We start from the raw sequence: 14,885 nt of genomic DNA, 5'->3' as shown, positions 1-14,885 counted from the left end.
AGGAGAAGAGTTCAGAGTTCATCAGCCACAGTTTCCAAAGTAATTAAGACACCATCTCATCTTCATGTTTCTCCTTCAGCCCACGACTTAAGTTTGTACGGGTCTACACATAGCGTGGCCATCCTATCCTTTTAACTAATTTAAACCTTCCCCTTGTACAGGTTTGTCTCACAAGCATTTCTTTACTCTTATTAATATTTGCTAGTTCTTTCAGGACTTTGTGCCACTTACTCAAGTTTTTTTAAATGATCTCACAGAGAGGCCCTACAATGTTCACAGAATCATAGAACAGTTTGAGTCAGAAAGGACCCCTCAAGGCCTATTCCATTCCAACCCTCTGGTATAAGCAGGGACACCTTCCACTAGACAAAGTTGCTCAGAACTCCATCTAAGACTGGTCCTGAACACTTACAGGGATAGGGCAAGCCACAATTTCTCTGGGCAAGCTGCTCCAGGTGCCTCAACACCCACACAGTAAAGCATTTTTCCTTTATATCGAATCTGAACCTATCCTCTTTCAGTTCAGTGATGATGTTCTCAAGTCTATCTTCCTATATATCTTCTCCCACCCCACTATTATGTTTCAAGAACGGGGGAAAAAAACATGGAACAGGCATTCCTCTCCTCATAACTCATTTTCCCTTATATTGTTGCCTTCCATCTCATTTAATGGTATCAGAATCTCATGACAAAAATAAAAGACTATAGTAAAACATTTTGAAAAAAATCACTGTTCTCAAAACGGAGGTGCACAGTGATATTTTTTCTGTACAAGCTACTGGAGGCTGTAAACTGCAAGCTCAGCTACAGTTTCACCTAAAGATGACCTGCTACCTGACTGCTCTGGTCTCTAAAAAAGGGACCTCCACAACCACAAGCCACTTTCTGAAGTGTCTTACTCAAATCATGCCTCACTTTCAGCTGAACTCTACAGCTCTTACAGGACTTGGACCAATTAAGATCACAGAAGGGTGACTTTCAAGACAACAGGGGTCCAAAATAGCAACAGTCTATACTACACAACAGAGCTGACAGTATAATATAAAAAACTTAATAATTGGGTTTACAGGGATGATAAGCCCACATTACTGGCTCTGATCTGAAACACAAGCAGCAGATGATCCTGCTTCAACCCAGTGCACTTTAAATCCCAAATGAGACACCATTGCACTGCGGACTGCAGCCTGAGCCCAGGAAAAGGGTGGGGCTTGCAACCCAAAGCAGGACCTGGAAAGTAATATTTACCAGGAAGAAAAGGTTTCTGGGAACACCTGGCTAATATCTATACATAAGCTACAAAAATAAACTCAGTTCTTCTTAAAACTACTGTTTTTCCAGGTTTTGCTGCTTTCCTTTCAAAACTTAGTTGCTCTTGAATATTAAGTTCTAGAAAAATGCACATACTAACTGAATATGTGATAAACATGACATAAGCTTAAAAATTCTGGACCATTATCAAAAAGATACTGTTACTTGCATGCCACAGGCCATTAGAACCAAGGATTCCTGAGAGGACAAAGAGCTACTTAGATGCTGGAAGAGTCCAAATCATAGCAACAGTTTTCACAATACCTTCCCAACTACCTTACAAGAACACAAAAAAAAACCACCAAAAAACATCCACTTCCTTCAGACTAGAAGACCTAAAGTAAGTAGAAAGGACATGTGACCAAACAATTTAATTAGTACCTTATGGAAGGACACAGAGGCAGTGAGTTTTGTCTGTCTCCATAACGAAAGACAAATGGCCCATAATTAGAACATAAGCTATCTCAATGTACTCATACCTGTTTCAACAGGTTCCTAAGTGGGCGTTATTGCTTGGTGTGGCATTGCTTAACCATTTGCTAAGCCAGAGGACAAAGCTGTGTTTTCAGAAAATATCATTCAGTACCTTTTATATTTAAAAGCTCACATATTTGTATTAAAATTAACACCTGTCATCCTTAAAATGCAGAAATACATTTTCTGGAATTTCCAGATGAACGAGACAAATACATTTCTCAATGAGCAGGGAACCTGGCTGATGGGCAACAACCTCTACTCCTTTTTGACATTAGGCATTAGAACACTATGCCATCAATAAGCTTTTTGCAGAAACTTTCAATTATTTGCTGCTACTTCTGTTACTTATTTCCACTATGCTCCCTTCCTCTCACCAGTACAGAAAACAATGTTTAACCTAGAATTATTTTTTCAATCAAGTTCCATCACATGACTGCATAGATAACATTGGACTTACAATTTTACTGAAGCTAGCTCTAATTAAAGTAGTAACTGCACCTTTCCAATCAGTTAGTCATGCTGTTACAAAACTCCTCTTCTAGAAAAAGATTCTACAAAACCTACATGCAGCTACTACCATCAACTGCAATTTAGCACCAGGCTTTCCTGACAAGACATGACAATAAAAAGGCAACATCAGGTATTGTTAGGCAGCCAGTCTCTCAAGTAACACTGTCATCAAGCTTTTAAAGCAAACATTGCTCTATACCAAGGACTGGAAAAAAATAACATCATCTCTCAACTAACAACTTTTTTATTTTCCCACAATATGGCATTATTGAGAGTTATGACAAATTTACATGAATGTGTCCTTATGTTTGAAAAGTATCATAGGTGTATTTCAACAAGAACTGGAGTTCAGACACAGCAAAAACTTAACACTGATCATATGGCATACCTTTTGCTCTTTCACCTGTGAAGATGTTGAGTCCAGCTAAACCTGAGACAATTGAAATAGTGTGGAAAATAAATTAAAAGCCGCTCTTTTCCTCTCAGAATACAGACAAGCCTGAGGAACCAGAACTAGCAAACCATCTCTCCAGAAACTGTTGCAAATTGAATAAACAAAAATACTAGAGCAGAAAATTTTAAAAATGGATAAAGCCTGTAAGGAAGGCTGCTCATTTCATGACAGGACTACCATGCAGTATGTTCCAGTAAAAAAAGAAAACAGAGCACGGCATACAAAAAAGAAGGCATCAATAGTTGGAAAAAAGTGATTTTATCCACCCATGAGGAAAGCTCACTTCTCGGTCATCATTAAGTAGCAATAATTCCCAAGTAAAACTAATTATTTCAAGGGGCCAGAAATATAAATAACATTTTCTAACCTTCAATTGTCCTATCATTCCAAAATAATGGACTTTCCTTTTTTACACAGATCTAGCCAGGGACGTTTTTCAACTCTGAGATGACACAGCAGCCCAACACACCATCTAAGTCTGCACCTGGCGGTCAGCTCCACTGTGCAGACCTCAAGAGTGACATTATATTAATTCTAGCAAATAAGAACTCTAAGAAGATAAGGTACGTAAGCTTGACACATCACACTGAAGAATAACTGGTACAATTTGTATGCGGGTCTCATACCAACACTGTTGGTTTAAGCTCAGTTCCACATCACATTCTGGTTACTGAATACCTCAACAGTTTCATTAGCAGGAAAGCTGCAAACAGAACCTCTGTGTAAACTTCTGAGCCACTAGTTTGAGAGCACTGGCCACAGAGTTCCTGATCACAGGTCAGAATCATGTGAGTCTTCTCTTTGTAAGCATGTCAGTGCCACAGCAGCGCTTCTTTGCTGCCAGTGTTCCCCTACCAACTACGTTTTAGAAGATCTTTGTCTTCTTCTTCAAGAAGTGTATGCTGCATTTCCCCCGGAATGAGGAAACAGAGGTAGACTGGAGAGGCACAGAGCTTAACCCTCTTTCCAGGTGTGTATATGACTGTTAGTCTCCAATCTTCGTAACACTGTCTGTATACCGTACCAATGTATTTTAATTAGGAAAATACAAGCCTACCTAAACCTGTGCTTTACCAACATAGTCAGACTGCCTTAAACATCTTACAACCATGAAACAGGCAGGCTGTTTGCCCAAAATCACATTCTACAAAGACATTTTCAACACGTGATTTCCATGCACGTGCTCAGACTGTGAGTACAGTTCTTGAAATCAGGTCATTTTTGTGCACTTTTGAAGTGCCTGGAGCATCAATAAAATCAACACTGGATACCTTTGTGGTATAACTCTGCCAAATATCACAGTGCTGATGCAAAAGTTCCTAAAGTTGTCTAGTTTGGGCTAAAAAAGAAAAAAAAAAAGCACAAAACATATAATAATAGTTTTGCTCACAAGAAAATAAATGAAAAATTTATTCTTGATCTGCCAAAGTTGGTATGAAAACCTGCAGCAGTAAAAACCCAAATACAATCACATACTTCCGTTTTCAGTAGTTAATTAGCTAGTTTCACAATTCCAGGACAGCTACATTTTGAGAATGAAGGACCTATAACATGATCAACCTGTCCCTGTGTTGAAAACTACATTTATTTGTGTGGAAAGTAGCTTGTTTCACAGGATTTCTGACGTACAGTAAATAATATAAACCTCCTTAAGTAATAGTTTGTGATAGCATCTTATTCATGTGACTGCTGTAACAGAATTTGGCAAGAATCTTAAAGATGGTAGAAAACACACAATAGGTCAGAACTCTCTGACAAATGGAGTTTCAGTGATCACAGTATAACCATCAGTCAGAAGCTGGAAATGAGACAGTGAGTAATGCTAGCCTGCCATTTAATTCCTATGACAAAAATGACAAATTATGTCACTCAATGACTTACAGAATACTAAGCATTCCACTCAGAACAACAAAACCTCAATAAAGAAAAACTGTCTCACTTTCCCTAACTCCCCAATGGATTTGCTCACCCTCAGGGTCCATATTTGCATGACACATAAATTAGCACCCAGCACTGACACCATTTAAAGCGTTATCATCTTTTGCCAGAGAACTCATCCTACAGAAACAAGGCTCACAAAAGGAGAGTAAGGGACACCAGCACGTTCCAGACAGCAGGTGTCCTATCTAAAGGAAGGTACCAACAATACTTATTTAGAATTCCACTCTTCAAAGATCATAATCACGTCCCAGGGAAGGGTGGGGGGAAGAGGAGCACAGGAAGGCTTTCACAGTGGTGCAACAATCAATATCCTGGGAAACAAGATCATCATCAAGAGATACAATGTTCAAGATCAGTCCCTTAAAGTCTTCCTGAGCAGGTAAATATGAAATCACACTTAACTCAGAGGACTTCGCTCATATCAGTATGACACATTGTCAGGTACCTTTACAACCATTAAAATTACACCAGTAATTACCATAAAACTATCAGGATTGTAATTTGAATTATTCTGTTGAGCAAGATGTGTTTACTAAAACACATCCGACTGCTGGTCTATTTCTAACCCTCTATTTCTCTACCAAAAGCATCATTTTTAATTTCACTTTCAACTCCAACAGCTGTGAAAAATCTAACAAGCCAAAATAGAAATTTAAATCTTTGTCACTTGCCCCAGAAAAGAAAAAGCTCTTGCTCAAGCAGGAAAAGGATGTTCAAGCTATCCACCCAGGAGGGGGCCATCACACCTGGACCAACAAGGATCAGGAGGTCCAGGACCTGTTGTCCTGACATGGAGGGTGACCAGTCATCTAGTTCTCCTCACATCTCCTCACACTTTCTCAGCTGGCAACTAGATGCAGAATTTACAGGTTACAGATAAGGATAAATCTTTCCATACCCTTTGATAGTAAACAGCAATGACTATCTCTGTCCAGTATCATCTCCATGATTCACCAGCATTTGTTCACTATGCTCTACCTCCAAAGGGGGTCTAGTGAAACCAAACGCAAACATGTTGGGATCTGGATGACTAGCAGCTAATCCAGGCATTGTTAAAGACAAATCATTCCAACTGTTGCACACGGTGCCTTCACATCTAGATGCTCCTGTTTGTGATCAGTTAGCCCTTCTTCCAATGCAATTCCTTAGAAATGTATCAAGGAAAAGATGCATGGCTGCTGCAGCACCACAACAGAGGAAAAAGCGATGAGAGCAAAAGGGCAGCACCCCTTTTTTTTTTTCCCCAACAGTATCTGCATAAACCACCCGAAAGAATGTACAAAACTATGGCTTAAAAACTTTTTCACTGCTCACTACTGCAACACCACAGGTATGGCATTTTTTTGACTAGCCATACTATTCATTTTATTGAAAGATGAGGATTCCCATACTCCAGCAGATCATTCACATGTAGAGGCGATCTCAAATATTTGTAGTGCAGTTACAAATGTAGACTTGGAAGGCATTCTCACAGATGGTTAAGAAGAGAAAACTTGGAAGACAGTCTCAGCTCTTCATCCAGTTCACCTGAACAAGGGCATTAGACAGCCATGGAAAAAACCCCAACATAAACTTCTCCTCAAAATAACTCATTCTACCAACTTTAAACAAATCAAGGAATCACTTTAAAAGATGAAAGATCTCTCAGAGAGTTAACAACGGCAAAGTAAAATAAATTTATCACATCAGGAGTGTTCTCCTCCAGAAAAGTAGGTGGATATTTACATGCCTTTCGGTAAGGTTTGTACAGACGGAGAGCTAGGAAAACAAGTACTACCCACAGCTAAAAGAATATTCTCATTATCCACACAGGCATTTTCAGTTCAAAGATACAAGAGAGCAGGAAATTAATGAGTAACATATGTCAGATTTTTCCCAGTGATTGATGTACTCTTCCTGGCAACATGCAGCTGAACCAAAGAAAATACTGATACTCTGTCATTAAAATCTTTCCCTCTACCACTTCCCACCTCCTTAAAAGTAAATATGAGGTTCCTCTTTGCTCCCTTGCAAACAGTGCCATCAACCTGTAAAAATTCCCTTAGTTGCTCTTGCTGATGAGGATACTACTGCACTTGCCATGTGTGCCAAAAAAGATTGGTCATTTGTCCTGCAGAGCTTTCAGATGAGTACCAAGCCCACAATCAAGAGGAACATAATTATCAAACACACAGAAATCTTTTTCAAGATAATTGCCTTGATCACTTAGCATTAGAAACTAAATAGGCCTAAATGCTTGGAAGCTACAACATCACTGAAGTTATCACTCCTCGAGACCAACTTGACTTCTTGTAAATAAGGGTTATTAAGAAGCACTCCACTGTACTTGATAGCCAAGAACTGTTAGTAACATCTGTTTGCTTCGGTTATTTTGGGCTGCTCTCTCCTTACATTATACACAGTACTCCTTCAGAAAGCACCGTCCAAAAAGAAAAATCCTGGTCTCTGAACAAAGAGTAGTTTCTTCCCTCCTGGCCTGCCTTTCATTACCATTTCCAGTGAGTCATAAAAGAAGTATCTGAAGTGAGGCAAAGATGGTGGTACTCCACCACTGTCCTTTCTGTACCTCTCTCCACCCACTTCTCAGAAAAATATAGTCCTGAATGTGCATTCCAAGCCACTTCCAGTCCAGACAGCCACTCCCTGCAACTGCATGAGGTCACACAAAACAGAACAGGATCTGTAGAGAAATATCGCAAGTCCAAACAGGAGCTGATAAAAGCCCAAATAAAGCAGTAAGAGCTAAGTAGAAGTTACTTCAACTTACAGCCAGTGATAATAAAATATTGTCTAAGAATACTCCTGGATTACAATCTAACACAGCACTTGCATTGTGTCTGAGAGAAGCCCAAAACAAACAAAAAACCCCACCACAAAACAACACATATGAAAAACCAATATCTGACCAAATCTGCAAGTGGAAATATTGATGAAGGATATTATAGTAAAACACCCTGACTTCTAGATAAGGATCACAAAAATCAGGTCTTGGGCTGCTTCTATTCGAGACAAATACACCCTTACCCTTTTGTAATGAAGGCAACAGAGTATATTTTTACAGTTTTATCTGCACTTCCACAGCTTTTCTATCAGATTACTGTGATTTGGAGACAGGGAAAAAAAAAAAAAAAAAAAAAAAAAAAAGCAATCCAAACAAACAAACAAGAGAACATGAAAGTATTAAACAACATTTATTATTAAAGCCATTTTTCTTCAAGAATGAGGCATCTGACTCACACAGAGTAGAGGAATCCCTCTATTCACAATCTTCATTTTAACTCCAAATTTCATTTCAGTCTTTCACAATCTTGAGCAACTTAGTTACACTCTGCTTCCCTTTCTCCAACTAGAAAGAATTCATTCCTGTTTCACAAGACTGTTGCCTTATTATTTCATTATTAACTGAATTATTTCATTATTAACTGAAATAAAAAACTACTAAATAACAATAGAAAAACAGTGACAGTCAAAAAAGACCAATCAAACAACATGCTGGAATACCATTAAATAAGTACAAATTATTCCGCTAATAATGCTTCTGATGTATGCTCATTAGCAGACAGGTCTTGCAAACAGCAATAAATTGCCATAAACAGAGTACAGAAGTACCCAAAGTTACACTGCACATGGGCCACCACATCAGACAGATCAGAAATTCAAACTTTTCTAAATTTTTTATTTCAGTACGAAATTAGGTGCTAGCCAATTATCATCCTACCTTCTTCTAACATTTTAAAAAACCCACTTTGCATGTAGATTCCGTACCGTTGCTCAGTTAAAGGACTAGGAAGCCTCTAACAATGCTAATGCAATGCTAATCAGCATGTTGTTAATCACACGATTTTAGCTGTCTTTATGTTGTAGAAGAAAAAATAAATACAAACTACAGTGTTTGAATGCAATACTATACTGTAATAATATAACACGATTACGGGGAAGAGGAAAGGAATCACCAGCTGCTGTTCTTCAGCTGCCTCCCACCCTGCCTTGGCTACTGCCACCTCTACAACGTTCACCTTTTCAGCTCCTGAGTGTGACACAGAGTACACCAGCTACCCTCCTCTGCTCTTAGGTCCCCCTCCTTAGAGATATAACTTCCAATCTGACATTCTCTCACCATGAAGAAAGATTATTAGCCCTCTCACAGCTCAGAGGGACTGTAATCAACAGTACAAGAAAAAGGCCACAGTATAACTAATTCAGATGCAACGCCTCAGTTACACTACTGGCAAAGAAGTCAAATATAGAACATCTCAGATCAAGGGCATTAATTTCAAACACACTGATCTCTTATAGTTCTTGTTTAATTGCTTCTGCTAAATAAACTCCTTAGCAATGAAGCAGCCAAGAGCCCTCATTTAGACTGTACTAGTAGCAATAAATAAAACTCGAAGTGCAATTTACAAAATAACTTCTCAGGAAGGAAAAAAAATCCTGGAAACAGACAGTGAACTCAAGCCTTTGCTCTCCCTTGTACGTCTTAATTATTAAACTCAGAAGTCTGCTCTCCCCCGGAGCAGATTTATCTTTAACTCTTATGTTAAATGATTTAATCTTTAACTCTTATGTTAAGTGATACAGCCTTCTCTATAGGAATCAGGAACTCCCACTCACATATACATGAATAGCCTGTATGCCACTAAGCAAACATGGGTTATGGGTTGAATAGGTTGAGGCTCTCCAAGCAGACCTTCCACTTGAAAAATAAGTGATCCAACTGCCAAGGTAGATACAAGGAAAGCTGTACACCACCACTTGCATTTTGAGCAGCACAGATGTTTCTTCATTCTTTACAAAACATACTGGCTACCACTAGGCATTATTTGAAACATCTCAATGCTCACCCTAAGACAAGAGTGAAAACTTCTTTTTTCTGACAAGATGTAGCAAAAATCAAATGCCCAGCTGCTCAACCTCATCAACAACAAGACAACACTCAGAAGCAGAGACAAGATCACTAAGAAGCTCAGAGTCAAAGCTGATCTATTTAAAGAGTAAGTACCTACGATTAAGCAAGACCTAGATGAAAATATTAAAGCTGTTACTGTAAAATGTATTTTGCCTGAGGTTGGTTTTTGGTCTTTTTTTTGCAGACCTGGGCATGGAATTCAAGTGAGAATCAACACCTCCTCTAGCATTAACTCCAAGGTTGATGGCAGAAAGGGCACACAAGTGAAGGATCCAGTCCTCCTTCAGGCTTGGACAGCTTCTACTGTGCAGCTCATCTCTCCCTGTTTGCCCCGCATTTGCTGCTAGACTTTGGATTCAAAGGGAAGGAGTTATTTTGAAACACAGTCAGATCTTACTTACTACTTCAAACTTCATTCAAGTCTGTATGGAAGGAGAATTATTATCTACTAGTAACTAAGCAGTCTCTGTGAACTTACAGTAGTGATAACTCTCATAAAGCACCTAAAGGACTACCAGCATAAACTGTGTGCTGCCCGTCCCTTCAAAAATATACCATAAATTCTTGATAAGATTAAAGTCCTGGAATTAAATCCTTTATATTCTGCCAACAGTGAACTTGTACAAACTCAGTACTTCCTCCTCAGTAAAGTCACTACAGCTGAATATGGCTGCCTTGCTCAGGAAGAATGACACAGATTTATACAAAATTCATCACCCAGCCAGGCAAAGTTTTCTGGCCCTTAACCCACATCATCTTTTGAAGGACAAAGGGAGACTTAAGTGTTCACTGAGCCATGACGCTCTCAGCTATGTCGAACATGCGTTTATGTATGTTGCACTCCTATTCTTCACATACAGCATGTAGGATTTAAAGGTTGCAAAGTATTTTTAAAATAGCAACAATAGGACTTCATGCATTCATTTTTAACACCAGTCCTTTTTCCTTCACAGCATATACTGTGTTCTGATCATACTTTGAATAAATTGTCTGAATGAAGATACACAGTATGTTTGTATGCTTATTAAATGTGGAGATTACACACATGCTAGAAGACAAGAATAAGATAAAAGTTATTTCAATATTTTAAACAAAAAGCAGGAAAAATCTAATTCAGCAGGATTGAGTGAAGGGTAACACTCGGGAAAACACGATAGACCATATAAACAAAAGATGAGAAAAAAAATGTCAGCAGCACAACTTCAAGGTCACAACTCAGCAAAACTCTACTATAGCAGAACATCATGAAAAAGCAGATACCATGCAATAATGTATGATACTATCAAATCTGTTGCAGAATACAAAATAATCATGTGTAATGTGCTCTTTGTAAGCATGCCCACTAAGGCCCTGTTGGAAAAGTTTTCTCTCTTTTGGCAGTGTACTTCCAGAAAGACACTGAGTGCCCAGAAAGTAGTCCGAGAAACCCAGGGAAAATTAGTACAGATCTATTTAATAGATGGATGCACGGAGAAATACGCAAGAATTGAGTTCTCAGTGTGCAAGGAATATACACTGCTACAATTTTAATTTGTAAAAGGTTTCAGTTAAGAGGAAGGAACGTGTTTTTCATGTGCGCTGCTAAGCTGGGAGGCAATATTGCACCAGACATATACAAGTTAGACAACGGGAAGTGATGCCTTTTCCTGCATTTAGAATTAAGACGGGGTTAAGGGATAAAGGGCTTTTTATCTCGATATCTAAGGATTTTTATGGTGCAATAATTCACCAAAGTGGTATACGCCAAAATGTACAGACACAGTAGATCACGTATACAATTTTATGGACTTTGTAAATTAGTATATTTAAAAATGATGTTCCACTGAGAGGTTTAAATGAACAGTGTGACATTTTCTTATCTTCAAGTATTTTCCCCCAGATGGACTTAATTTTAGTTTACAGGACGTGTTTTAGATGGGGTCTTGGTTTTTCAAGATACCATAAAGGTTTTTAGCCTCCAAGTGCAAGGCCTTCAGGATGTTTGGTCTTCTGGCTTAATAGAATACCAGGACCATGCTAAGATATTAAATTTAAAGAATTACAAGTATGCATGTTAAGGGTATTGAGAATATATAAGTGGTATATAAAAAGAAAAGGGAAAAAATCATCATAGCGTCAGGAGAACCCATGAACCCATCCAGTGCTAGGAATAACAGAACAAACAGCTACAGAGTCCTTGCCATGAAGTCTTTGAGAACCTTAGAAACACACATCAGAGGTCAGCTGTTTTTTTTCAGGGAGGAAGGGAGTTTCTTTGATTTTATTAATTGGTTTTTTTTTTCTAATGAAACTATATAGCCACTAAGAAACCGAGAGAAGAGGTAAGATGCATCCAAATTATTCCCTGTACCAAAGGTCACATCTCCTTTTAAAGCACCAGCAGTTTCAAAATTAATTATTCTCACCTCTTTGCTTCCTCCAGATGACAAAGGTATTCATAGGCTACATTCTGGCGTCGCCTTTCATCCATTTCCTCCGCTGTTAACCTCTCATTATCCAAGACAGCTGAAAAGAAGCAAAACACAGCCCTCAGATGGTTGAAGATTGAATGTAATGGAATATGCGCATCAAAAATCAGATCCAACCTCTGCCACAGAAACTCATCACAGTTGTTTTTTTTTTTTTTAAATTCAGAAAACTAAGGATGACTTTTCTTTACTAGCAAGAGAAAACTCTCCATTTCCTTATCCTTGTCACATAAATTTGCCAGATTCCTTCTTCCTGATTTCTCAAATTGACTGCATCCCTCTTACAATTTCTTAGAAACAACACTTTATTTTCTTATTTTCTTCTAGCTTTGCCTTTGTCTTCCTCAAAAGCACATCAGTGACCACTTGTCCCCTCACCTGTCCTCCAATTTGCTAGCAAAAGATTAAGGAAGGACACAAATACATATTCACATCATATAATCCCTTCTATATCTTTATAGTCCACCTCTAAAACAAGGTGGAAATGCTACTTACACTCCCTATATGGAAGGGAATAATTCAGATTCCCAACCTGCATGCCATTTTCAGATCATGCTGAAGACCTACAATGTGGTAATAGGCCTAAATTGTCTAGATTCTGTGTGTTCGAAGACTCAGTGAAAAAGTCGTCTCTTCCCATACTTACATCTCATGTCAAAGAAAGAAGAAAAACCCGCAGCTTTTTTAGGTTTTATGAACCAATTTGACAAATAGGACACGTCTCATACTGTTATTAAGCAAAGGTTAGCTTATACCTAAAACAACTTCAACAACAATCTACAGTGCCGTTTTGAGACCCCAGCAGGAGCACTGCATCCAGGTCTGGCGTCCTCAGCACAAAACCTGCTAGAGCACGTCCAGAGGAGGGCAACAAAGATGCTCCGTTGGCTGGAACACCTCTCCCACAACGGCAGGCTGAGACAGCAGGGGTTGTTCAGCCTGGAGAAGAGAAGGCTCCAGGGATACTTCACCGTGGCCTTTCAGCACTTAAAAGGGGGCTTATAAAAGGAAGAGGGTGATACTGATGGGACAAGGGGGAACAGTTTTAAACTAGAAGTGGAGATATTTAGACCAGGTGATAGGAAGAAATTCTTGAACCAAGAAGATAGGGAGGCATTGGCACGGGCTGCTCAGAGAAGCTCTGGCAACCCCATCCCTGGAAGTGTTAAAAGACCAGGTCGGACCGACTGCCGCTTACAGCATCGCCCCTCCACAGCACTACGTTTTCCTCCGCCGCTGATCATTTTTGACGCGGTATCATAGCACAGGCGAGAGCGCGTGTCGGACGCCAAGATCCTCCTTCTTCACAGCAAGCCCACGACAAGGCAGTGAAGGTGTCCGATGGGAGCGGCGTTCCGCCCGGTAAATCGGGTGTGGTCGCCGAAATCGGCGGGAAGGCGGAAGGCAGGGCCGCCCCCGCCCCGCCCGCGGCGGACATCTTGGGCGAGGCGCAGGGCTCGCCCGCGGCAGACGACGGCGGCACAGCCGTGGGACGACCCGTCGCTGCTCATCCACTGCCTTCTCTCCAGCACGCAGGAGGACCGTCGAGCTTCGACGAGCTCCGGCACGGCGCTCATCTCGCGGGAGGCGCAGCTCGCCGGGGCCCGCGAGGAGAGCCGGCGGGGCGCACCGCGCCCGCGGGGCACTCCCGAGCCCGGACCCCGCGGCTCCCCCCATGCCTGCGGTGACCCAGCCTCCCCTCCCAGCGCTGGACGCTGGAAGGCACGGACAGCTCGGGCTGGGCGTCGCTTGGCGACCACGCGGATTCCCAGACCCCCGGGGTCCCGGTACTCACAGCCATAGTGGGGCCGAGACACGGCCAGCCCGTCCACGTCCTCCGCCGCCATGGCGCTGCGCCGGGCCGAGGCTAGCGAGAGCTGGGCGCGGCTGTTCCTCTTCCTGCCGCACCGGGTGTGGCGGGGGAGGAGTCGCCCCTCCGCGCTCTCTCCCCCTCTCCCCGCCCCGGCCGCACCCTAGGCGCCCCCGCCACTTTCGGCTGCCGCTGGAGAGAAGCGACGAGTTGCGCAGTCCCCCTCCGGCCGGAGCCAGCCCCCAGTCTAGCCCGCCCCATCCCTTAAACCTGAAGGACCCGGCTTGGCCGCCTTCTCTCTCCCCGGGGTCCCTCCCTCTCACAGGGCCAGCGCCCTGGCCCTGAATCTTCCTGTTAGCCTCGTTCCTAACAAGCAGCTAAGCTCTCACCTAAACTCCACCAGCATATGCGGATAAACCCAGGTAAATCTGGTCATGACACACATCTTGCCCTCTCAGCCCTCCCAGCACAGCCATGTGTGCCCAGCCCATGAGGGCCCCACCGTGTGCAGTGTGGCCTTATCAGCTCAGCCTCCACAGCCCAGCTGCCTTCCACATGCTGCTTTGCCCAAGTCCTCTTGTCCTGCCAGGTTCCCCAGCTGCACTGCCCTTCACAGTAGCAAAACCTGGCCTTGCTGGAAGCAGCCATGCCTTTCCATCTAAACATCTCTGCTGACCAAACCGTGGTAACTCACCTGAAACGTCAGCCACAAGTGGAAGCAGGGTGCCCCAAAACAATAGGAATATCCAGCAGCACTGCCACAGGAGACTCACTGAAAATTTCCTTCCCCTCAGTACATATTACTGTTGCTTTGCCAATTTCTTGTTCAAGGGTCAGAGCACTGACAATGCCAGCCACCATGTGCCCATTTTAATTAGTCCCATGAATTTCAGTGCCAGGGCATACATTTACTACCTAAGCACACATTAAGTAATTTGGAAGACCAATAGCCTCTGTTAGGAAAAGCATCACCAGCAGGTAAGGGGAGTCAATCAATCATTCTCATCT

The 14,885-nt window shown here is 41.6% G+C and overlaps 1 protein-coding gene across 1 annotated transcript in view; it reads right to left on the bottom strand.

Annotated features, from left to right (window-relative positions):
* IQGAP1 (IQ motif containing GTPase activating protein 1) overlaps nt 1–14,102 on the bottom strand; it is a 53,122-nt gene extending 39,020 nt beyond the window's left edge. Inside the window, exons 1-2 of the mRNA XM_041418604.1 lie at nt 13,863–14,102; nt 12,005–12,104 (exon numbers count right to left, since the gene is read on the bottom strand). Of these exons, the coding sequence (XP_041274538.1) occupies nt 12,005–12,104; nt 13,863–13,914 (152 nt within the window). The 5' untranslated portion in view covers nt 13,915–14,102. The remainder of the gene's footprint in view (nt 1–12,004; nt 12,105–13,862) is intronic.
* Between the last annotated feature and the right edge of the window lie 783 nt (nt 14,103–14,885).

The sequence above is a fragment of the Onychostruthus taczanowskii genome, unplaced genomic scaffold (genome assembly GCF_017590055.1).
Source record: "Onychostruthus taczanowskii isolate IOZ18803 unplaced genomic scaffold, ASM1759005v1 scaffold6, whole genome shotgun sequence".
NCBI lineage: Eukaryota > Metazoa > Chordata > Aves > Passeriformes > Passeridae > Onychostruthus > Onychostruthus taczanowskii.
This window is presented reverse-complemented; position numbering and strand designations above follow the sequence as displayed.